We start from the raw sequence: 26,683 nt of genomic DNA, 5'->3' as shown, positions 1-26,683 counted from the left end.
ATACAGGCGCGGATTCATAGGGGTCGGGAGTATACCCCTCCCCACCCCACCCCACCCCACCTTAAATTTGGAGAAAAAACTTTTTGCGTGAAACTTGATTTTCCATAAATTACACCATCTAAAATGTTCATGCCACGCTTCAGTCGGTTTGTATTGTGGACCCCCGACTGAAATGGATGTATTTTACCCTATTGTTGCTTTTGTGAATTCGACAATCATTTAATGTTTAGTTACAGTAAAAAGGTAGATTTAAAAAAATACTTCAGATGAGCATTGTATTTTGCAATTGTCTTTATATACATGTATCATACACACATAGAACATATGACCGATTGGATCATAGAAGAAAATACACAAAAAACGTCGAAATAGAAACAAGAAACTAGGAACTATTTAGTCAGTTATCTTCCAGCTGACTCTAATGTTCAGAAAAAGTAGGACAATGTACGATTTATTTTAAATAATAATGGGTGGTCTTAACCAAGTATACAATGATATTGTCATATTACAAAGTTAAGGAGGTAGAATAGGTTAAGGGACATAACACCTACAAATCATTGGAACGTTCGCATTCAGCATTTTACATCAGTTTCATGTAAGCATCAAAGTAACTTGGACTGATTTCATTCTGTTTCAAATGAAAGCTTGACAGTGAATTAAATTGAATATGATACAAGCATATCACTGATTTCAAGAGTTATGTCCCTTACCCTAGGTTTACCTTCTTAAGAGAAGAGATAATTCATTCTGACTAGTTTATTCATAAAATACGGTCTTAACCCAAAATGTACTAAATGAAGGTTTGGGTTGCTATTACCAAGAAATCAAGGAAACAACTGCTTTAGTTTAAATCATGTGAAAACTCCATGTACCATTTTTGGAGAAAAACCTCACAATTTTAAAACGAACAATCAGAAAAATTCAAGAGACTTAAATCTTCCTTCCAAATAATATGATATTTTCATACAATTTACAATATGTAATCAATAGGTGGATCCATTGATTTTGAATAAGTAGAGCGAGTTCCAGAAAAAAAGAGAAGAAATTCCAGGCTATTATTTGCTCATCAGAATTAGGACAACTTATACCAAAGGGAAGAGGCTCAACCCAAAGCCCCGGCCACCTGGACCTTACACTGTCTACACAAACAATTAAAAAAAAAACAAAGAGGTAAATACATCATATTATTACTACTTCCCCAAAACCAGACATATTAAGATGTAATTGTTTGGTTTAGTAAGATATATTTTCATAACCATTATATGTGTTACACAAAAACTTGTAAAATCTAAAATGTCTGACAATAATGCACATCACCCCGATCGTGAATAGACATATAACAATGGATAAAGTTTCATGAAAATCCAGCATGTGATATGGGAAGCGTAGGTGGTCACGGTTGTATCGGATTCTATAATTCGGTAGCTTTTTGAGCTATTTCTTTCACATAACCGGTTAAGACCTAAATTCCTGACCGCATATACATGTCTCCACAACTTGCGATAGTGCTCAAGTTCATAGTTCAAGAAGTACATGTAGTAAAAGAAAAGTTGCAGACAGACAAATTGGAACTTATATATCCCTCAAACACCATTTAGATGAAATCAAAAATTTGTAGCCGGGGTCATAAAAAACATGACAGACGAGGAATATTTTGCAAAACATCCGCAAAGAAGCTAAAAGTGCATAAAGAACGCAGTATAGATCGACTTGCAAGGGCGTAGCTGTCTATACGCTAATACGCAGTTGCGTACTTTTGGAAAAAGTAACAAAAATAAAAACACAGATTTTAAAGATGAAATAAAGGTTTTATGCAATGACTCACTGGGGGGCCTTGAGCGACCCCCCCCCCCCAAGACCCATCGCCGTAATTTTGCGTACAAATAAAACAGGCCTAGCTACGCCCCTGACTTGTTATACTCGATGGTATTCTCATCAGACTAATAACTTTCTTGGAAAGGAATTTATAAAAGTGCTGCGTCACTTGTTTTCCAATCCAAAATATGTTCATTATAATTATGCTACCATAATCTTCCTTTAATAAAATACTATTTACACTATAATAGCTATCTGCTCTTTTCATATATTTTTTAACATTAAAACACTTAAGAACAATGTTTTAAAGGGAGATAATTCAAAGATGCACTACATAGGATTAAGTACAACATGATCGCTCCCAATTTTGATGTATGGTGCAGAAGTGTGCGGATATGAAGATAATAATATTATTGAGAGATTGCATCTTGAATTTTGCAAATATATATTGAAAGTTAAAAAATGTACACCAACATGTATGATATATGATGAACTAGGTAGAATACCTACGTATATTCTTATTAGTGCAAGAATGGTTGGCTTTTGGGAACCTATTATAAATGGAAAACATGAAAAAATTTCCTATACTTCGTACATTTTATGTTAGGTGATGAATTTCATTATCTGTTCAATTGTATTTATTTTATTCAAGAAAGATGTAGATTCTTGCCAAAATATATACCTGACAGTCCAAATACTATTAGCTATAAGGAATTAAAGAATTGTGAAGATACATTTTCTATAATAGGCCTTGCCAAATTTATTAAGATAGTAATGTCTTTATTCAAATGATATTACCTTCCTGTTGTGTTCATTCAGCATGTTCAACATTGTTCATAATTGTATATATGTTTATTTTGTACTAGCTACTATGCTTCATGTGGAGCCTCTTACTGAAATCAAAAGTTTCAAAAGTTTCAGAAGTTACAAGTCCTATATTTTGGCCACCTGTACGACTTGAAATTAAAAATTTGATATGGAGAAGTTTTTTTCAGTTTTTACAATGATAAATGAATAATATTCTACCACATTGAAATTCATTTCATCTTTCAATGATTTAAGATAAGATGTCTCAAATTTGACAAAGTGTGAATTTTCTGTCAAAATGCCGAAAAAGGGTACTTTTGGAACATTTTTTGCAATTTGCCTCTTCCAACTTGACCCAATATTATTGTTTATTATTTCTCAATGTCACTTTGAAAGGACTCAATATCAGTTGAGATATCCAGGAGTCACAATGTCAGAGACCATTCAAAATAACAAAATAAACATAGTTTCTGTAATTGTATTGTATTAATCCTAATTGTTTGGTTTTTTTTGCAGATTTAAGGCTTACATAAAACTGAAAATTGATAAAGGTGAAAATTTAAAACCAAACTTAAAAAAAATAATTACCCATTTCAGAGTGCATATCACATTTTTGTCATTTACTTAAAACTTATTTTTTTCTAAAATAGGACACCAAATTTGGTTCATATCACAAGTAGTCCTTAAAAGATTAAGTTGTAGTACAAATGTATGTTCCACTGATATTATATTTATTTTTTTATGTGAACATTTCAAGCAAGCAAATGGAATATAATTTGGAAACCATCAATGTCCTACATGTCCTTACAAATCCGTCTGATTTTCACACGGAAGTCATGTGACTTCTGGGTCTTAAAATCGTCTGAAATCAATCAACCTAATTTCTGGTTAATAACCACCTTAAAAGTACTTCCACCGCGAAAGAGATCTGACAGATGAATATTAAAATGTATTAAATTGATTATTTCGTATAAATACCCGGTATATTGTCTGTTTTTACAGTAAACGATTGAAATTTTGAATCATCAGTATTGTGTGGTTTTAGTAGTGGTGAAAGTGCTGATCCCCTTGTAAGTAATTATTCTTTTTGGAAAAATAGAAAAAACAAATTACCATCAGATGATCATAAAGCTTTTAAAATACCTATAAATATCTCATGACTTCTGAGGTTCAACGCATTCAGGGCTTTGATTATTACTCCAGGTTATTTGGCAAGCTAAATAAACTTTCGGACTTGGTGTTCTCTTTTTTTTTTATTATGGAGAAACAAAATTCCAACCTCTTACATTGTTGAAGAAGATTTTTATATGGAACTGTACTTTGACAACTTTTGGATGCAAATTTAAGTGGCTTCATTAATATACAAAACTTAACAATAAATTGCTTTCTAGAACAGTGCACTTCCAAATAAAAAAAAAAATACAGAATATTTCACTTGAATTTTAAACAAAAGTCTTCATATCTTCAAGTAATAGTGGTCTTACATGTACATGACATGCATTTTCACACATGTAAATCACAGAAGTGTATGTGTTACAATTTTATACATCACTGGAGTACAGCAGTTTCAAAAAAATGATTGTATATTTGTAAACTTAAGTGTCAGTCTGAAAGATTCAGGCAGTCAGGGAAACATGGTAGAAAAAAAAAACCATCATTTTGATAGTGTAATTTGACTATTTGCACCATCAGAATCCAGAACAGCAGACAAGACTTCCATATCATGCTGGATCATTGAGTCACAATACCATTGAAATGCACTGAAAATGAACATTTCATGGGCAGGTAAATCTGTCAAAAACCTTATTTTTCTAAGATTCCATTGAAACATTTCTGTGCAAAGCCAGTGATTTAGAGATTACAAATAGAGAAAGTCTTCTCGAGTGATATCCTATTTTCAGAGTGGTAGGATTTTGACATGCATGTTTCTGATCTTTCTCATTTTGCCTGATTCTTACAAACACTTACACTTGACATGCTTAACTTCTTTTACAGCAAGTAAAATAGTTAACTTCAGGAAATAGAATTGGTCTTCTCTTGATTAATGATGATCACCTGATGAATTGCCTATGGCCAAGAAAAAATACATGTGTATTTAAGGTTAGATGGGATGAAAAAACAAGGTAGGTAAGTAGGTAAAATCATATTATTTTTTAAAATTATTTTATATTGACACTTATGGGAAGAATCATTCACTTTAATAGTGCTCAACTAAAAAATGACAGTTTAGCAGCATTTAAAAAAAAACAAACAATAAGATGTGCTAGGGTAGGCGGAAAAAATAGGGTTGGTAGGGTATTCTTACATAGACAAGATTTTTTCTCTGGCCTTGGGAAGTTAACCAGACAAAACTTGACAAAGCATTTCAAACTTTCTATCAAATTCAGACTTAAATATCTATGAAATGACAGAAGTTTAAATATTCATGTTTAAAGTTAATTGTCTAGCTAACTTCATACAATATTTCATCACGTAATGGACATTCAATCAAGGGAAAGCCAGCTCTTTTCTCCAAAGATTATTAAAGTCACTCAATAAGTAATACTTGGCCATTTCCACTGCACTAAAAAATAACCTGAGATGCAGAAAAGAGAATTTCTTCTTGATAAATTTTCCAGAACTGTAGTGATACACATTTTAAAGTAGTTCCACCCACCTGATGGCATTTAAAAAATAGTAGTTAGATACCACTAGTAATAAAGAACAATAACTCTTCCAAGAAGTTTCGTGCAAAGCTAGGAGCTAAGAAAAAAGGTAACTGTAAAAAATTCTAGCATTTCAAATATGATTTTAGAATTGGATTAGACAAATTCCAAACAAATTCTTCCGTCTAGTGCATCCAAGGTTTTCTTTTGTTTTACGATATATATAAATACTGAAAAGTTCCAATTGATAAGTCACTGTAAATGACTACAACATTCATCACTAAATGCTCAAGTTTCATGAGAAGCAGCATGAACACTAGCTTTCTCTAAGGTATCAAAAACCATAGAACAAATACCACACATAAAGACAGCTTCTGGGTTATTGGTCTCTATAGAAACCGGCTCAGCAATGGTCATCGGCACTGACTCAATCCTAGAGGCAATCTTGTTCGAACAGTTCTCAGAATGTCGCTTTAATGAAGATTTAGTGGTAAAGATTTTTCCACAGTTTATACACGTGTACTTCCCTTCACCTGTATGTGTTATTGTGTGTTCGTCAAGCTTGGCCTTAAAAGCAAATTCTTTGTTACATGTACTACATTTGTATGGTTTACTAACAGCATGGACTGCTTGGTGGCGCTTAAGTCCAATACGGTGTGCAAATGAACATGAGCAAATGTCACAGGTAAAAGGACGATTTCCTGTATGTGTATTCTTATGGTCTTCTAAAGTAGCCTTGTTATAGAATTGTCGTCCACATATATTGCATGAGTGGGGCAAGTTCTGTTCTGATTTTGGCTTGTGTGACTGCATATGCAATTTTAGCTTGTGTCGTTCTAAAAACTTCCATCCACAAACTCCACATGCATATTTCTTATTTTCTTCATTATGTCTCTTCATATGCATGCTCAGATACCGTCTCAATGCAAATTCCTTTCCACAAACAGAACATGCAAATTGTCCATGGCTGTCTTTTACATGAGAAGCTAATGCCTCACTTGAATTAAAAATTTCATAACATTTCTGGCATTTGAAACTTCCATGTTCCTGCTGAATACAGAGGTGCATAGTCCTACAATGTTCATCATAGTATTTCTCAGACGGCAACATCTGCTCACAAATTGGACAAGTAAATTCTGTCGCAAGTTTTTGGAAGCTTGATGATGGACCAGGATCACATGAGGTGGAGGTTACTTGTTTATCAGCATCTTGGATTTCTACCACTTCCACTGGATTTACTGGTACTTCTTTTACTGATGAACAAAAAATTATGAGGCAATATAGTACTTAAAAAAAATGTTAGACAACTCTTGATTTCAAAATCTTAGATAATGTGACACATTTTCAGTAATTCGAAATTGTAAAATTGGTGATTTGGATTGGACTGGGATTTTGATAATGGACCATTTTTAATAATCTTCATAAAATCAATGGGCCATTTTCAATGTAGTAATCTTCAAAATTTCAAGGGGGTATTTTTCTATGATTTCTATTAAATGGGAAATTCTCATGATGGCCCCTCTAATTTTTATCACTGAAAAGGAATTACAAAGCCTCCCTGAATACCAACATGCATGCAAAATACAATTAATGATTTCGTTCTCTAGGTTTCCCAAACTAAAATGCAGCAAGCCAATGCCGATGCCAAATATCACTAAAATCTACCTTACACAAGCACAATCCAAAGTATCTTCCCACTGTACTAATTTTGGATATTTTCACTTAAAAAAACAACAAAAAGACATGAAAATAGTTCCTGTGAAAAGAAGGAAAGAAACCACCATTAAGCTTTTTATCATATTTTGTGATCATGCCAAAGTACTTTAACCCTGCTTCATTTTTTTGCTTCTATCCCAAGTTACAAATTTCTGGGTCCTGAATGTCTTACTTTGTTGTCACCTTTAGTTTATTTTTATTGTTACTTGAGTATACAAGGGTAACTCTTTTCCTGTATCTGTGTATAATGATGTTTGGAGCCAGCTGCAGCAAGCCCTGTGGTATGAGGATTTCCTCCTCGGTCATTAAGACCAATGGGTAGCCTTGTGTTGACATTTTCGTCCCATTGGGGTTGTTTTCTTTTTGACATATACACCATACCTATTCTTGTTCTATTTTTAAGTCACAAAAATTGTTGGTGACTTCTTACACTCGTAATTCCAATACATGTGTACTTTACATTCGCATATGATTTGCATAATTATATATTACTACACCACATTATGCTGTTGATCGGTGCTTTAAAATCATCAATTCTTGCTTCATGTACCTCTTAAAGATCATCCATATGTGTTCTATGTGTATTTTTTGCTTGTATGAGAACAGGAAGTTTACATTAAAAAATGAAATGTTTGGTAAGCATTGAACTTAATGTAATATCACTGTATGATTAAGACACAGGAGATCATTACAATTGACTTTATACATTTGTAGGTCATAAACATTATCAGGGCCCTGATATATAAATCTGGATTCTGATAATATTAATGACCTATATAGTCACTGCCAGTTGTTTAATCTGGTTTTCATATTGTATACAAACCAGTGAAAATAGTCTTTTTACTGTCACATGAGGTATCTGTGTCTTTGTACAATACCTTAAAAGCAAAAAGATTAATCAGATAACAAATCTGTCCTTCAAGATCCTGGGCCCATTTTCATAAAAAAAATCTTAAACTGAGATTTTCCTATAATCCTTCCTCAACTCAAAGTTTGACCAATCAAATCACTTTGAATTTGAGAATTTGAGGAAATTCTCAACTTAAGATAAGTTAATGAAACCCAGGCCTAAAGGGCTTAAAAGTATATGTATGTACATGTATTTATTCAATACAAAATTTCATGTACCAAGTATGAATGACAAAGATACATACACTTTACAGCCGTGATTTAAATGATGCTTGATTTTTTTTACAAATATAGAGACAATATATAAAAAATAGAAGTTTTTTTTTTCATTTGCGTTTTCGTGATCCTTGCAAAACGAATCCAACAAAAACTTGTCTGGAATCATTATTTGTTTTATGGATCAAAGCTCTTCTTAGTTTTTGAAGTTCTTGACAGAATGTATCATCAATATTAAATTTCTTCAAATGGGGTTTAACATTTGACAGCTTTCATCACTATTGTGTCCATTGTAGGTATGGGTGTCAAAATATAGGCCCGCAGCAGCACTAAGCTTATCATAAAAGGTGACTAAATAATGCTCAAAACCCTGGCTAGGGCCTAAGGCGCTCTGCCAACAGACCAACTTGGTTGTGTGCCCCAAGTGGTGGAATGAGGTACTCCTGGCATTCTACATACATACAGCTGAGGTTGTCAGGAAAATGGAAAATCTGACCACAAAGTCACAAACCATGATGGTACATCTGTTGGAAAAAATGTGCATGTTCCTTGCATGTAAAAGAACCCTGCTGTGGTATTTGATAGAAGTAGGAACCTTTGCACTCTGTCATAGGAGGATAAGTTGCCCAATCCAACCCACCTGTCCCTACTTCCAGTGGCAATCAAAATTTGTTGACCCTATTATTATCATGGGCCATCCCACTTTTCATTTCATCCTTTCATGTTCATGGCACAGGATACAGCTAAAATATTGCTGCTTGGGCATTAAACACCAACCAATAAATCAATCATCAGTATTGTTACAGTGGAACATACATGTAAATGTGTCTAAATCCTCAGATTACCAGAACTAATGTGACAGTCCCAGCAAATCCGACCTTAATCAAATACAAATCAACACTGGTGGCTTGAAACTCAGATAAAAACTTTTTTCACCAGGGGAGTCACCCATAGAAGTTCTATTGATGTTTTGTATTACACTATACTTATATTTTGTCAAGAGACCTGAACACCCACCCATATACAGAGAATAAAAGTGCTTTCCCCTTGTCCCTCATATGTTTTACTGGAATACACCTAATAAACTCTGATGTTTTAAACTAAACTAATCAACGGGAACACTGAATGCTGTCTTACAAAATCTTAAGCCAATTTTTACTTTTAACTTCATAAATTTATTTTCTGCAACAGCTTAAGGATGTTTGCTGCTTGTTTTCAGTCATTTTTGTCAGATTTTCGGATTCCTCTAGTTTTATCCATTTCTTAGCATAAATATTTTTTGTCAAGAGACCCTCACTTTTCTTATCATAATTTCATTAAACACACCTTAAAATGTTGTTTGAGAAGTTTTCATGAAGACCTTTTTATTTCGTTAGGGTTTTTTAAAAGACAAAATCTACTAACACAAAACTTATAGAAAATCAAGAGAAATCCTTTTCCCGCCAAAATTTCAAATGCTTATGTCTCAAAAACAAGCTCACTGACCATCAACTTTTTTCTTCTTATATTGTTCTAACATGAAAGGTCTTTACTTTAAAGATTTCACAACTCTTGTTATTCTTTATCAGAGCAGCGAACACCTTTAACAGACCAAAATAGATACATATTAAGTATCAGTATCTGTAAGAATCAGGCAGTGGGTGAAACATGGTATGAAAAAACCCACCAGTTTGATAATTTAATTTGACTATTTACACTATCAGAATCAAGGAAAACAGACAAGATTTTCCATATTATGATGGACCATTGAGTTACAATTACATTGAAATGCACTGAAAAGGGCAGAAAGCTATGTCAAAAACCTCATTTTTCTAAGATTCTATTGAAAAATTTCTGAGCAAATCCAATTATGCAGAGAACAAATAATGGTCTTTTCAAATAGAGAGAGCATCCTTGAGTGATATTTTATTGTCAGATCAGTGGGGTTTTGACCAAGGATCCGGAAACAGTAAAAAATGCCAGTCATTGACCAACAAATTTTGCAAATGTCCGACAATCATTTTCCAATATCGGACATAAAAAAATGTATCAACCCTTATAAATTACAGTCAGTGTAGTTTTATTACTTTATAAACATCCTGTCTGTCTGTCTGTCTCCTAATTGTTTATTGGAAATTATTTGACAGGTGTACGTTAATGTTAATATTGATTGATGTGCAGCCACCTGTGACTGATGTTTTACCTGTAACTGATTAGTTGATTGCATAATTATATTAACGATACACATGCAGCACCACTGCTTGTACGAATTAATTGAAGTGACTCGGAGAATTTTCATATATATATTACTTGATTCAAATAAGAAAAAGGTCGAAAAATCCATTTTCCCACCGATCTTTCAGTGGTAACAAAAGCACTTGGTGCTGAAACTATGAATCAGTCATTTTTTCTTATTATTAATTCATCGATTGAATCTTTTTAATACAGAAGTCAACAAACCATTCAAATCAATATACAAATTGTATTCGCGATTTTCATTTTTAAAATAATCAACATTTCCTTTCGTCACTTGTAAGTTTTCGGCTGTTTGCTCATGTGACGAAAAAGTCCAAGAGACACTATGTTTTGTTTACATGTCAGAATGTTTACGTCTGGTCAAAACCAAACTCATACACTCGCAGGTAAAAGACTGACACAAACGTCTATTGAAATTTGATAAAATGTCCAACATGGACTGTAAAACTTTCCGGACCCTTGGTTTTGACATGCATGTTTCTGATTTTTTTTCCATTTTACCTGATTCTTAAAAAAACTCATACTTAATTATTCAAGAATATCTTCAAATCTCTACCTGTAGCAAGCTATACATGGTATTAACAGCCTTTAAAGAACCAGAAATTTCCACCGAATTATCTTTAACTACAGCAGTGACATCAGAGATTTTACAAAGAGATATCAGTTTTTCTGTACTCATGTCTGGTTTTCTCTGTAGGACAGCTGTTACTGTACTGAAAATCTATCAAAAGAGAATATGACTTAATTACACTTTGTTTATGAATTAAATTACTAGCATTTAAACAAATCTTGGTGTCAATACTACAGTATATTAAATTAAGTACATGTATATGGTACATAAAATGTACATGTATTATGATTACCAGGTATTCACAAAATCAACTGCAAAAATACATGTATATGTTTCATGGATATGCACATGAGAAAGTAATCTTGAAGTGTAACCCAATGTAAGTAAAACTGTGGAAAATCGTAACTGAGACAGTGGGGTAGCCACAGATTCACCTAGCAAGGGGTACCAAATTTTTGCTCAGGAAATAATAAGCATATATTCTTGATTAAATGAGCATTTATCTCTGTTTTAACATTTTATAACATTTTATAAGTTTTCAATTTCATTAATTAACCCACTCAATCTACTAATTAAGTTTATATGTACCTCTCCCACTTTAGGCTTTGATGCTTCCTGTAAAACATTTTCTATTTCTTTCTCGGAAGAACTCTCAGTGGGTGTAGCTAAAATCTGGACATCAGGATTACCACTGGACCTGTCAATGCGTACAGATATGGCATTGGACTGAGCATTTAAACTAGCTGGCAAAGTAAACATGGCTGAGGGAGTTGAGTTATCATTAGTCTGTTTTTCATCAATGACTAAATTTCCTACATTTTTGGTGTCAGTAGGATCATCATCTGTACTTGTGTTCAGGGTAAGGAGACTTTTAGCGGCTTGACTAGCATCATCAGAAGATGAAAATGTGGATACACCTGACATGTTCAGTGATTGTTCTTCCACATATGATCTAAAAAATAAAACAATAAAAGAGATATCAAACCATACTATATAATATCCCCATACTTCACATTTCATGCACATGTTTCAACGACATTAAATAAAATTTACCTTTACCTATCTAGAATTTTGATTGGCTAGGAGCACATCTTTCCAAATCCCTTATAGCTACAAAAATGTGCAATTAAGTACCAGTCTACATAAAATTCAGACACAGGCAATGGTGAAGTGATTAATGGTGAAGAAAAACCCACCAAACAAACGATGCTTTTTTGGTCTACATTTGCTATAAATTCACATAACGATAATCATTTCTACATTCAGATCTGCAATTTTTTAGAAAATCTTACATTCATCTCTCACTAAAATCAAATGAATGAAGCCAAATCAAGAACGATAACTTTTGCAAAGTGCCAATTTCATGTACAATCTATGTAATTTTTATCTCAAAAGTGAAACAACCAAATGAAAAAGTAAGACTGGTTTTGTGATCAGTAACTGTTTCTGAACAAGAAATAAAACACAATTCACAGGATTTTCGACATGCATGAATGACCTTCTGTCTGAGTTTTAGGAAGATTGATACTTAAGTACAAAAACAAAACAACCTCCATTTCAAACATATCTGGAATCTAACATCTCTGAGGATATAAAAAAATAAAAACGCTTGAAAATGTTTTCTAGCATCATGTGAAACCTATTTTCATATTACTGCAGTTTCAGTAGAATAAATTTTTTGTCTCTGCATGAACTGTATGCATACATGTTTTTATCAACAGTATATGCAAATGAACTTTGTTGACGTCATGCAGTTGTGATGGCATTAACAGCAAAATATGGCACCTAAGTCAGAATGGTAAAATTCCATTGATACAACTACTTTTAAACTTTTATAATAAAAAGACAACTCTGTCTCAATAAAATGGCTGAAGAAAATTATGTAGTCCAAATTTCCTCTGACCCTGCCACCCTCCTCACTTTTATTTGGATATTGATATGTCGGGTTGGCATTTATCAATACCCTTAAATAAAAAGGAAGAGTATTGTTCAGATAGAATCAACACACCAAGCAGTCATTTCGGACTAAAAATTATGATGAAATTAAAAATAGGCTTGAATTAATGTTGAGAATATAGACTCAGAAGTCTAACATAGAGAGCACAAAACAAACTTTTTGGGTAGATCGAATCACAGAAATCCCCCTATTTCCCAAAAAGACGGAAATTAGTTGCGAAATCCCGTTTGTAAATTACCGTAGACCACGAGAATTATTTTTCCGTTGCTTCCGAGCATCGTTATACTTATTGTCGTACACCTGCTTCCGGTTGCTTGGACCAGTCAACTTGTCATGCTTCAGTGTCAGCTTGTTGTATACATTCAATGGGTTATCACGCTGAAGCATGTCAGAAATCTCCTTCATGGCTGGTGTTCGTATATTTTCTGTGCCTTCCTTTGCATTTCCATGGGGAGCCTAACCTGGAAAATTTCCCTGAATATTCTATCACAGCTAAGTTGGCAGTGGCACCTTCTCCCAACCAGGAAACACGTCTCTTGTACTTAGAATCCTTTTTAAGAGTTGAATAGTTCCGTTTTAGTTCCAGTATGCTGTCAGGCGCAGGCTGTGGATTCATCGGCACAAATGTCTTCTTCCCCTTCACTTTCTTTCTGTTACAGTACTGGTCACCTTTCTTGTAGATCGTCTTCAGTCTACCATCGCTGGTTTTGACATAATACGTCTTTGGTGTTGATCCTTTGGAATAGTCCCATACACCACAATCATCCGAAAAAGTACTGCATGCACCCTTTTGTTGGTTCTCCAAGTTGTTGTCATTCTGCACAACAAAGAACATGTTGTTCTTTAATCCCTGTGGAATAGAACGATGCACTTCATCATTTGTAAATGTTGTCAGCTGTATAATACCGGTAACATCACTAGCATCCATGAATCCTCCGTTAAGACAACCATTTGACATCGGATGGATGTTGCCTCCATCTGTAACATTGGAGAAAATAATTTGCCTGGATAAGATGTAACGATTTATTTTACTGATTAACTTAATTTGATATTAAAAATCAAATTATACATCAATTTATTAGAAGTCAATCTTAAAACTAATTTATGTACATAAAATAAATTATTTGGATAAGACATAACGATTTCATTAAATTAAACATTTTACTGAGTAATTTTATATTGAAATTAAACAATTTTTTAATTAGAAGTTTTGTTAATTTCCATTTCATTTTTGTTCAAAGAGAGATAACTCTTATAAGCTCTTCAGTAAGGAGTCACTTTTGTTATTATAAGTGTAATCAATGGTGGACATAAAATCCTAGTGTAAACAAACTTATGGTGTTTAGTGTATTAACAAATGGTAGCAGAGTTTGTGTTGAGTTTGAACATTTGGCGTAACTTTAAAGAATATCATCAAAGTGTAAATGAACAATTAATTTGTTAGAAATAGTGTCTAGCCCTAAGTGACAAAAAAGGAGGGAAAAATAAAAACCAAAACCACAAAATGGCAACTAAAATTAGTCTTCCCACATTTACACGTAGCAAATCAAAATCTTATGAACTCTACAAGCAAGAGTTGATGGCATGGAATGAAATAACTGATCTTGATAAGAAGGGAGGTATTGCAGTTGCACTTACTTTACCAGAGGATGATGAAAGCAAAATAAGAGAAAAAGTTTTTGACCAAGGCAATCTTGAGGACCGTAAGAAAGATACTGGTTTTAATACTCTTGTACTATTTCTTGATAAACACCTAGCTAAGGATGACCTTGATGATAGCTCTACACTTAGCTAAGGATGACCTTGATGATAGCTTAGAGAAGTTTGAAGACTTTGTAGATTTCACAAGAACTGAAGGTCAGTCAATTCATAAATATGTTGCTCTTTTTCACTGTAAATACAGAAAAATTGAAAAGAAAAATATAAAACTATCATCAGAAATCCTTGCATTCAAACTGCTAAGAAAAGCAAACATTACAAAAGAGGAAGATATGTTAGTTTTGACAGGTATAAAATATGAAAACAAATTGACACTTATGATGAAGCAAGAAGTTCATTGAAAAAATTCAAGGTAGAAGGAGTTTGTACCAGAAGTGAGGGTGCAAGCATCAAACTTGAACCAACATTTCTTGTTGAAAACGAAGAGGCTTTATGGGCTGCTGGATATGTGAAGAGAGGTACACACAGTAATAGGCGTGGAGGACATCAAAGTAGAGGTGGAGGCCGAGGGCATGATTTCAGTCCTCTCAAAGAGGTGCAAAGAGTTTGAATCTAACTGGGCCTGATGGAAAAATTTTGACTTGTAGATCATGCGTCTCCTACCGACATCTTGTTTCAAAATGCCCAGACAGTTGGGAAACTTAGCAAAAGTAAATATTACTGAGGAGGAAGAGCATACAATTCTGTTTACAGGATACCTTAAACAAGACATTATACAACTTGGAAATGATGCTTGTAATTGTGCTGTGTTAGACAGTGCTTACAGCAGCACAGTAGGTGGAAAAACCTGGTTTAATACCTACATGTATTTGGACTCTTTAAATGATAGGGACCAAAAACAAGTTATCAAAAATGATGGGCATAAGGTTTTCAAAATTGGAGGAGGAACAAGACTGAAATAAGTTGGAGAATATGAACTTCCTATTTGTCTAGTTGGTGAGCATGTGAAATTAAAAACTGATGTGGTTGAGTCAGATATTCCACTACTACTTTCACAATCAACTATGAAAAAGGCAGGAGTGAAAATGGATTTGGAGAATGATACAGCAGTAATAATGGGTAAAGAGGTAGCATGGAACCTTGCATCTTCAGAACATTATTGCATACCCATAGACATAACAGAAACTTTGAAAGTAGAAGAAGTAAATGCTGTCAAGTTAGATGAATTGAGTGTAGAGAAAAGGAAATTAGCCTTGCTAAAACTCCATTGACAATTTGCTCACCCACCCAAGAAATGCCTTGTAGCATTGCTTCAAGATGCTAAAATTTGGAGAGAAGAATATGATGATGACTTATCACAAATTCAATCTAAAGTGAACTGTGTAAAGCTTATGCAGTTCAATGAGAAAGTTGCTATTGATTTAAAACAATATAAGGGCCATTGGATTCTGCATATGATAGATATGTGGTCTAGGTATACCATATCAGTTTTTATCAGTAGAAAGAAGCCAAGTAGTGTTATTGAGGCCTTGATGAAGAATTGGATAGGAATATTTGGAGTCATGGGTGCTCTCATGTCAGATAATGGCAGCGAATTTAGTTCTGATGAGATGAGGGAGGTAGCATCCATATTAAATGTAAAAGTATGTACAACAGCTGCCATGAGCCAATTCCAGAATGGACTAGGTGGACGTTTGCATGCTATAACTGATAGCAAAATAATAAAACTTGAGGATGAAAACAAGAATGTAGAAACTGAAACAGTTATCATGGGCAAATATGGCACATAATTCATTGCAAATGTGGAATGGGTTCAGCAGTCACCAGTTAGTATTTGGTAAAAATCCTAACTTGCCACATTTAATGCAAGCAGAGTTACCTGCACTAGAGGGAACAACCAGTAGTGAAATGTTCGTCAAGCCTTGCGGTCAAAAGTTAGAGCAGCAGAACAAATATATGTGAACGGGGTTAGGGTGTTTTATAAGTGAGAAGGGAAGGACATTGGCTTCAACCAGGAAGAGTTGTTTTTCAAGATGGTAGAATTGTCTTTGTCAGACATGGTAGAATTTTTGTTAGAGTATCACCAAACAGACTGTGCAAAGTAAACACATGTTTTGAAGACAAAGCTAAAGTTGAACATGATGAAATTAATGAAAAATCTTTTTCATCTACTACCAAAACTGGAGAACATGCAAAAGCACAAATGAAAGAACTGACATTATATCTGAAGTAAAAACCAGTGCACAGGACAATATCTGTAAAAAACAAGTAACAAGTGACGCTGCAACTTCTGTTAATACAAGTAAGGTACCTGTTCAGCAAAATGACAATATTCAGTTTAAACTTCCAGACTCAGACAAATGGACAAGTGCAACTGTACTTGGAAGAGCTGGTAAAGCAACTGGACAGCACAAAGCATGGTACAATGTAAAGGATAATGAAACTTCTAATGAAATAAGTGTAGACTTAAGCAAACTCGAATAGAAAACAATAGAAAATGAAGAAGTTCATGCAGTTCTTGAAGAAAATGAAAATGGCAGTGAAAGTGCAAAACAATTAGAGTTATTTAAGTTAAAACAATTTGATACTTATGTGGAAATTGACACTGGCCAAAAGACAATCTCCATAAGATGGGTACTTACAAGCAAAAATGGAAATGATTAGTAGGAGCCAGATTAGTAGCCCGTGGCTTTGAACAGCAGTCTTTTATTCCAAAAGACAGTCCGACTATTGGGAAAGGATCTATCAGGATTTTCCTTACAATTGCTGCTAGCAAAAAATGGACAATTAAAACTACTGACATCAAATTTGCCTTCTTACAGGGAAAACAATTAGACTGTGAAGTGCTTATTATACCTCCTATAGAAAATGACATTTCTGAAGGTTTGATATGAACACTAAATCATGGATTGTATGGTCTTAAAGATGGAACAAGACAGTTTTATAAAAGTGTTAAGAGATGAACTTTTGAATCTAGGATGTAGACAATCTAAACTTGACCCAGTAATGTTTATTCTAATGGGTAAAAAAGATATTCATGGGGTCATATGCTGTCATGTACATGATTTTCTGCATGCTGGAAGTTAAAAATTTGAGAAACTCATGGGTAAACTAAGTCAACGTTTTCTAGCAGGCAAAGTTGAGGAGGAAGATTTCCATTATATTGGTTTCAAGATAAAACAAACTACTGAAGGCATTCAATTTGATCATTCTGTTTATATGGAAAAACTGAACCACCAACAAATAGCACCACAGCATGCTTTTCAGAAATTGAAAGAACTAAATCAGGATGATCAGAAAAAATACTTGTGGAAAAGTACTAAATTAAAGTGTGCATCTGTAGGTGACTTTTTACGTGCTACCAAAAACATTGGAAAGTAAAAGGACATCAGACCTGTAATATTGTTCCCACCAATAAATGGAAATATAACAGAAGACTGGGAATTTTTTGTATTTAGTGATGCAGCTCTGGGAAATATCAGTGAAGGTAAAGGGAGTACCGGAGCTCACATAGTTTGGATAAAAGATAGAGTGGGAAATTGTTGGCCTATAGACTGGCAAGCAAACAAAATAAAAAAGGTCGTTCATTCAACTATTGCCGCTGAAGCGTTAAGCTTGCAAGATAGATTAGAATCAGCATTGTATTACCTTAGAATTATTGAAGACATATTTGGTATAGAACAATGTACAATTCCAATTACTGCCTTTATTGACACGAAAGTGTCACTGAGTCATTGAAATCCACAAAACTGGTAGAGGACAAACGGTTAAGAATTGATATTGCTGCAATATGTGAAATGATACAAAATAACATGGTTGAAGTAAAATGGTGTCCAGGAAAAGTTCAGCTTGCAAATTCATTGACTAAAAGAGGACCTTCTAGAATTGAACTCTTGAATGTCTTACAGCAAGGAAAAATGCTTGAGGAATTTGTGTGAACATTAATTGAACACTTATCAAATTACCTATTTTCTATGTTTTCGGAAAAAGGGGCAGAATAATCCCCTGTGACCTGAGAACAGACTAATTCCATTATGGTCACTTCTAAATTATGTTTTTGTCTATTTAAAATTGACAATACTTAGAGACCTATTCTTGTCACAAAAGAAGAGACTTTAATTAATGTTAATTTCCATTTCATTTCTGTTCTAAGAGAGATAACTCTCATGAGCTCTTCAGTAAGGAGTCACTTTTGTTATAAGTGTAATCAATGGTGGACATCAAAGTCTAGTGTAAACAATTTATGGTGTTTAGTGTATTAACAAGTTTATCTTAAAACAAAATTAATGTATAGAATATTATTTATTTATATAAGAATTAAGAATTTCATCAAATAAACATTTTACGCCCAATCTCAAAGTCGTGCAAATAGGGTCCAAGGTCTTTGAAAACATCTACTGTCAAAAAACTTCGGAATAAAATATGTTCGTATGTTTCACATCATGGTATGAACAGCTAAAATTAGTAATAAGTCTAACAAAACAATTTTCCATTACCTTTTCCAGTAATTGTTCATTTTTTCTATCTCTTTTATTTTCGGTATTTCTTGATTCCTCCGTAACAATTCTTACTCTCAATTCCTGCTGAATTTTTAAGTAAACTTAAAGTGTTACACAGGTAATGTAAATTTGTGTACGATCAACATTTATGAAAGTGCTGAAAAATGACTTTGGCTTCATTTTAACTTGCTAGAATGGTTAACTGGAGTTAAGTTCACATAACACTGATTTAAAAATTCATATTAGGACAGGTTAATGCAAATGTGAGGTACTTTGAGATGTGCCATACACCTACATTTTCACTGTAAACATACAGTTAAACCCTTTTCCTTCTTGACAATATATTTAAGATTAGGTATTGAAACAATTTTAGCACTTTATAGTTACAATAGCTAATATATTAAGCCTCCAATTAGAGTGGATGTTTGTTAACAAAATATTATAAAATATCTCGATCAAATCTCAGGGGACCAAAAAAAGAGAAAGAGTCCCTGTCTTTGAAGGTCTGTATCTCAAAAAGTAGTTGAGATTTGATCGAGATATTTTATATTCTGAAGGACAGATATGTATAGAATTAATTAACTAATACATTGTCTGGAAATATTGTTACCCCATTTAATACATTTTCTACATTCATATGCACTACTTAAATGAGATTGGGCGTTTAGTTAAATACTTAATTTGAAATTCAAATTATGCAACCTTATTAGAAGTTTATCCTAAAACAAAATTAATGTATAGAACATTATTTATAGTATTAAGTACATAGAGACATTTTTATCTAAAAAGGTTAAAAATCACAAACATTCAATATTCAGATTTTAAATTATAAAAAGGTTGTACTAATTCTTGTCATAAACAACTGAACATATAAATAGGATATTCATAAATTATAACGCTTTTCAAACGGGGTGGTTAATGCAGCCAAGATTTTTCCTTGTCAGTCACAACCCTGTAATGCAGAGTGGCCACTTAGAATAATTTATAATAAGACATATTTCTGGTGTAACAAAGTATAATAAAATGGGAAAGAAATTGATAAAATATCCATCTTATGAAAACAACCTGTCAGTTTATTGTTCTTCATTGCATACCCAGATTAATTCATCTGAAAACTTACATAGCAAAAATAATTTTGTAAATGACTTACCATTCTAGCGACCTCGTTGCGTCAAACTGATGATCCGTGTAACAGCAAGTTTTACACAATAACTTGAGGTTGGGATCTGACCATTTCTGTAGCAACTGGTCTCACATTGGGACACACTGGGTGTGCACCCTCTTTTCACAATAACTGCACTGAATTGAACCATCAACACAATTATCATCTGTGTATTCAATACACAGATACGTAACTATGTTAGACATTTTGAACGATTAGGACAATACAATGATTTTTTATCCCTTTTAAAGACAAAAATACTCAATTATGAAAACAACAAGCCATGAAAAATCTTTTTCCCTTTCTTCCAAAATGTTCTTTTATTTTTTTTCTTTTTATCTTCCTCTTCTTCTTCTTTTTGTCATTCGCCATTACACTTGAATGCCAGTCTCCTCAACAAATCTGGCCGTCTTCTGTAGGTCTTCCACAGGTCCATACAGTTTCTCTGTAATGGGGGATGGTTTATCCCATATCTTCTCTCTCAGTGCCTGGTGTAACTTGCACGTCTGCAGAAAGTGTTTTGTATTCTGCTCTGCTTCTCCCAGGGACACATAGGTGATGGTATGACCTTCAAAAGTCTGTACAGATGTTGGTTGAGTCTGTTATGTCCTGTCCTGAGCCTGAAGATTGTAGTTTGCTCAAATCTTTTTAGTTGATGGTAGCTATATGTATCTTGCTTCTTAGGGGTATTGTGCAGAGACTTGATGATGGTCTTCATCTCTGTGTAGCAGACAGGATTTTCATCTTACGGTTGTTAAGCGCCTTCCTTTGCTAGCTTATCTGCTTTTTCATTTCCAATGATTCCACAATGTGAAGGTATCCACTGTATGGCAGTTTTAAGGCTCTTGATGGAAAAATAGCTCTTTCAAGTTGTGGTAGTTTGTTGTTGGTCAGTGCTTGTATTACGGAGAGGGCATCTGTTAGGAATACTACTTGCATATTTTCTGCACTTTCCTTGATGTAATTCGCCGCATGGATGAGTGCTTCCTCTTGAGAAACAAATTTTAACCATTATACCCATTGGTATAAAGTTGCCTCTATTTACCTTTCCAATTAATATATTTAACCATCTGCCATTGTAATATTAATGATTTTCAATGTCTTTCTAATCTTATCTTAATATTCATATTCACTTAATCATCTAATATCACAACTATTTTTTTAACATCCTGGATAGATTTTTAACATGAAATGATTTTTATTTTTCATTATTTTTATTTAATTATTCCAGCAGATTAAGTGTTAAAATGTTTTTGTTATGAAAATATCTATATAACACATACATTTGTAGGTATCAAAAATAATTCTAAAATTATATATCTTTATTGGTCTCAGTATCGTATTAATTTTCCCATAGACTTCTATAGTGAAGTGCATATTTTTAGGATTTTTAAAAAAATATGTAAATTGATTCAATAAAACTTTCACTTATGTAGCATTTGTAAGGACATGTGAAAAAATAATTTCCCGCAAAGAAAATAGGGTGAGTCCACGAAGATCGGACAGAAAAGTAGTCTTGAACTATAAATAGCCATTTTTCCTACTTTCACTTTCGTTTTGCACTCACCAAACCAACCTTTTCAGTGGAACATTTTTATGATATTATGTTAGATTTTCTGTTAAAAAAGTTCTTCATCTTACAGTGTGATGTTTGCTCTATTTTATAAGTCATTGTTCATATCTTTTGACAAAATATTAGTTTGTAGAGAGGCAAAAAGAAAATGCACTATATTTTTATAGCATCCATGTTTTGACGTACACCTGCTCAGGGATATGCAATACGATACTGGTACCTATTACTAATAAACATTTCAATATAATCATAAAAGTTGTTGTTTTTCTGCTAGAGTATTCATTTTCATCCTGAAAATTCAGTATATCATTGCCCTGCTATAAACATGAGTTTTCTAATAAAATTTTTATATAGGCACCCTATTCCTGGCATGAGACTAATATCTCAATGTTAGCCAGAAAATATTACTTTTGATAAAAAGCTACTGCATTAGTCAAACTAAGCAAAGTTGGGGTTTATTCTGACATGGTAGATACATGAGCTGTACTATGAGTTCCAAATCATTATTTAATCCCTACTTGTGAGTTCCATATATGGAAATATTCATATCCGTACCTCCTTTTTTGTCTTTTACTCAAGGGAGCCTCTTGTTTAAAGTAAAGTATAATGACCGGTACAACCAACTGTTTTAAACTATAGATATGGTCATTTCAATTATAATAAATCCAAAAAAAATTATACCAATATCATAGTTTTAAAAAAATATAGCTTTTCATATGCAGAAAATACAGATTTTAAGCCATTTTGGTACCCCAGGCAGATACAAATGGACCTCAATATGACAGGAAAAGGACTTTTTCTTTAAAACAGATAGCTATGATGCAAGAAAAATAGTTTATTGGTATAAATATTATAATAACAACTGTCTGCTTTAGATACTTTTTGAAAAAATTCAGTTTTTATATGAAAAAACACCTTTATTTTTCTTGCCGCATTAGAATCTGTCCATTTGAACCACTAAAAAAGTCCACTAAAAAATTGGCTGTTGACTTTTGTGACATTTCTGTGTTTAAATCAACCACACAGTTATATGGCAACTCATTTTAGCTATTTATTTGAAAGAAAAACAAAAAATAAAAAAAATATTCATTTTTTCATATATAAGAGGCAATGTATGGAAAATGACTATTTTCAAGTCCTAACCACATACTTAAAATGTGTTGTAACTTGAAAACTATCCTTTATGCAGGAGTATTACTTGCTTTAGGTTACATGAATATAGATATGCTCATCATAAACAGTCAATATAATATATTTATTGAACTGACATTATACAAATTCATGAAAACAAAAGGCATTTCCAAATTTGGTAAAGATTAACCATAAATGCAAAAAACCAGAGCTACCATAAAAAATCAGGTTCAAAAGTTGGCTAATTCATCTTAAAAGTGTTACCTGCATTGGGGTACTACTTTTTCAGCCAGTAAAGACCACTTGCTGAATATCCAACTTTACTTGAAAAACTGGCTTACCAGGTCTCAGTATCGTATTAATTTTCCCATAGACTTCTATAGTGAAGTGCATATTTTTAGGATTTTTTAAAAAATATGTAAACTGATTCAATAAAACTTTCACTTATGTAGCATTTGTAAGGACATGTGAAAAAATAATTTCCCGCAAAGAAAATAGGGTGAGTCCACGAAGATCGGACAGAAAAGTAGTCTTGAACTACAAATAGCCATTTTTCCTACTTTCACTTTCGTTTTGCACTCACCAAACCAACCTTTTCAGTGGAACATTTTTATGATATTATGTTAGATTTTCTGTTAAAAAAGTTCTTCATCTTACAGTGTGATGTTTGCTCTATTTTATAAGTCATTGTTCATATCTTTTGACAAAATATTAGTTTGTAGAGAGGCAAAAAGAAAATGCACTATATTTTTATAGCATCCATGTTTTGACGTACACCTGCTCAGGGATATGCAATACGATACTGGTACCTATTACTTGTGTCATGCCTATTGCACCAAATAAATGGAGTTATCTCTCTTAGAACATTAACTAGGCTCCATTATATTGCATTACAGCGACTGAGAGACAAATTTCAATAGGCTGTGGAATCGGACTAAATTTGAAAAAATAAATCAATATACATTTTCTAGACGAAAATCTGTCAGGTATTTCGATTTTCACATCAAACTATATTATGTATAAAGAGGCTTTCGCTATTTTTGAAGGTCTTTTTGGTATTTTATAAAAGAGATTTTGGTAATTTGGGGATTTCGGTGATTCAAACTACCGAAGGTTTTCCCATGAAAAAAAAAATATACACGAAATGTGCTGGTGTGCTCATGTTTCAATCCTAAATTCGTCTTTAGGGTCTTCTTAGTCCAAAACCTATGTCTTAAGAGGCTAATTTTTTTTTATTTTAATAGGTCGACTCTCTTCGTCAGTGAGGCAGAAACGTCAGATTTAAAAAATGCCTCGGCGAACGTCATGATTATCTGGTTTCCAGTAATCGGGCGGTATCCCATTTTAAGTAAACAGGACTGCGATTTGTTAATTTAGACGAAATTTGGACAAAATTTAAACAATTCTCCGGTTAATTTTTTAATATTTTTTTTTTAAAACAATGTGTTGAGAGGTACCAGTATCGTATTGCATATCCCTGAGCGGGTGTACGTCAAAACATGGATGCCATAAAAATATAGTGCATTTTCTTTTTGCCTCTCTACAAACTAATGTTTTGTCAAAAGACATGAACAATGACTTAAAAAATAGAGCAAACATCACACTGTAAGATGAAGAACTTTTTTAAAAGAAAATCTAACATAATATCATAAAAATGTTCCACTGAAAAGGTTGGTTAGGTGAGTGCAAAACGAAAGTGAAAGTAGGGAAAATGGCTATTTATAGTTCAAGACTACTTTTCTGTCCAATCTTCGTGGACTCACCCTATTTTCTTTGCAGGAAATTATTTTTTCACATGTCCTTAGAAATGCTACATAAGTGAAAGTTTTATTGAATCAATTTACATATTTTTTAAAAAATCCTAAAAATATGCACTTCACTATAGAGGTCTATGGGAAAATTAATACGATACTGAGACCTAGTAAGCCAGTTTTTCAAGTAAAGTTGGATATTCAGCAAGTGGTCTTTACCAGCTGAAAAAGTAGTACCCCAATACAGGTAACACTTTTAAGATGAATTAGCCAACTTTTGAACCTGATTTTTTATGGTAGCTCTGGTTTTTTGCATTTATGGTTAATCTTGACCAAATTTGGAAATGCATTTTGTTTTCATGAATTTGTAGGATATCAGTTCAATAAAATTATTATCTTGACTATTTATGATGAGCATATCTATATTCAGGCAACCTAAAGCAAGTAATACTCCTGCATAAAGGATAGTTTTCAAGTTACAACACATTTTAAGTATGTGGTTAGGACTTGAAAATAGTCATTTTCCATACATTGCCTCTTATATATGAAAAAATGAATATTTTTTTTATTTTTTGTTTTTCTTTCAAATAAATAGCTAAAATGAGTTGCCATATAACTGTGTGGTTGATTTAAACACAGAAATGTCACAAAAGTCATCAGCCAATTTTTTAGTGGACTTTTTTTAGTGGTTCAAATGGACAGATTCTAATGCGGCAAGAAAAATAATGGTGTTTTTTCATATAAAAACTGAATTTTTTCAAAAAGTATCTAAAGCAGACAATTGTTATTATAATATTTATACCAGTAAACTATATTTCTTGCATCATAGCTATCTGTTTTAAAGAAAAAGTCCTTTTCCTGTGACATTGAGGTCCATTTGTATCTGCCTGGGGTACCAAAATGGCTTAAAATCTGTATTTTCTGCATATGAAAAGCTATATTTTTTTAAAACTATGATATTGGTATAATTTTTTCTGGATTTATTATAATTGAAATGACCATATCTATAGTTTAAAACAGTTGGTTGTACCGGTCATTATACTTTACTTTAAACAAGAGGCTCCCTTGAGTTAAAGACAAAAAAGGAGGTTCGGATATTAATATTTCCATATATGGAACTCACAAGTGGGGATTAAATAATGATTTGGAACTCATAGTACAGCTTATGTATCTACCATGTCAGAATAAACCACAAAGTTGCTTAGTTTGATTAATGCAGCAGCTTTTTATCAAAAGTAATATTTTCTGGCTAACATTGAGATATTAGTCTTATGCCTGGAATAGGGTACCTATATAAGAATTTTAATAGAAAACTCATGTTTGTAGCAGGGCAATGATATTCTGAATTTTCAGTATGGAAATGAATACTCTAGCAGAAAAACAACAACTTTTAGGATTATATTGAAATGTTTATTAGTAATAGGTACCAGTATCGTATTGCATATCCCTGAGCGGGTGTACGTCAAAACATGGATGCCATAAAAATATAGTGCATTTTCTTTTTGCCTCTCTTCAAACTAATGTTTTGTCAAAAGACATGAACAATGACTTAAAAAATAGAGCAAACATCACACTGTAAGATGAAGAACTTTTTTAAAAGAAAATCTAACATAATATCATAAAAATGTTCCACTGAAAAGGTTGGTTAGGTGAGTGCAAAACGAAAGTGAAAGTAGGGAAAATGGCTATTTATAGTTCAAGACTACTTTTCTGTCCAATCTTCGTGGACTCACCCTATTTTCTTAGCAGGAAATTATTTTTTCACATGTCCTTAGAAATGCTACATAAGTGAAAGTTTAATTGAATCAATTTACATATTTTTTAAAAAATCCTAAAAATATGCACTTCACTATAGAGGTCTATGGGAAAATTAATACGATACTGAGACCGAGACTGAGACTCTAAGACCTTACCCAGGCTATCATTGGAAATATTGTCCACGGTAAATCTGGTTACTACAGATCCTGAACAGATGATTCACCTGCAACCAGTCGGGAGTAGGTATTTTGGGTATCCCAAACCCGAGCCCGAGCCCGA

General features: G+C 33.1%; 1 protein-coding gene and 1 long non-coding RNA gene across 3 annotated transcripts in view; one reads left to right on the top strand and one right to left on the bottom strand.

The window, feature by feature from the left end:
* LOC148601633 (uncharacterized) overlaps positions 1-4,873 on the top strand; it is a 5,567-nt gene extending 694 nt beyond the window's left edge. The window contains exons 2-4 of the long non-coding RNA XR_015917377.1: positions 991-1,170; positions 3,625-3,692; positions 4,618-4,873. This is a non-coding gene — a long non-coding RNA (uncharacterized LOC148601633). The remainder of the gene's footprint in view (positions 1-990; positions 1,171-3,624; positions 3,693-4,617) is intronic.
* LOC148601632 (uncharacterized) lies at positions 3,857-26,683 on the bottom strand. 2 transcript variants are annotated; one of them, XM_088556787.1, is made up of 5 exons: positions 26,560-26,683; positions 11,503-11,866; positions 10,900-11,064; positions 7,807-7,861; positions 3,857-6,520 (listed from the first exon to the last, which is right to left on the bottom strand). In XM_088556787.1, the coding sequence occupies exons 2-5, from the start codon at positions 11,836-11,838 to the stop codon at positions 5,556-5,558; spliced, it is 1,521 nt and encodes a 506-aa protein (XP_088412913.1). In that variant the 5' UTR covers positions 11,839-11,866; positions 26,560-26,683; the 3' UTR covers positions 3,857-5,555. The 2 variants fall into 2 exon arrangements, with proteins under 2 accessions (XP_088412913.1, XP_088412912.1); XM_088556786.1 differs by lacking the exon at positions 26,560-26,683 and adding an exon at positions 13,110-13,634.

Source organism: Perna viridis, chromosome 12, assembly GCF_037379345.1.
Source record: "Perna viridis isolate PV_CMFRI_1.1 ecotype Kerala chromosome 12, ASM3737934v1, whole genome shotgun sequence".
Classification (NCBI taxonomy): Eukaryota; Metazoa; Mollusca; class Bivalvia; order Mytilida; family Mytilidae; genus Perna; species Perna viridis.
Note: the sequence above shows the minus strand (reverse complement) of the source record. Positions and strands in the feature narration are given on the sequence as shown.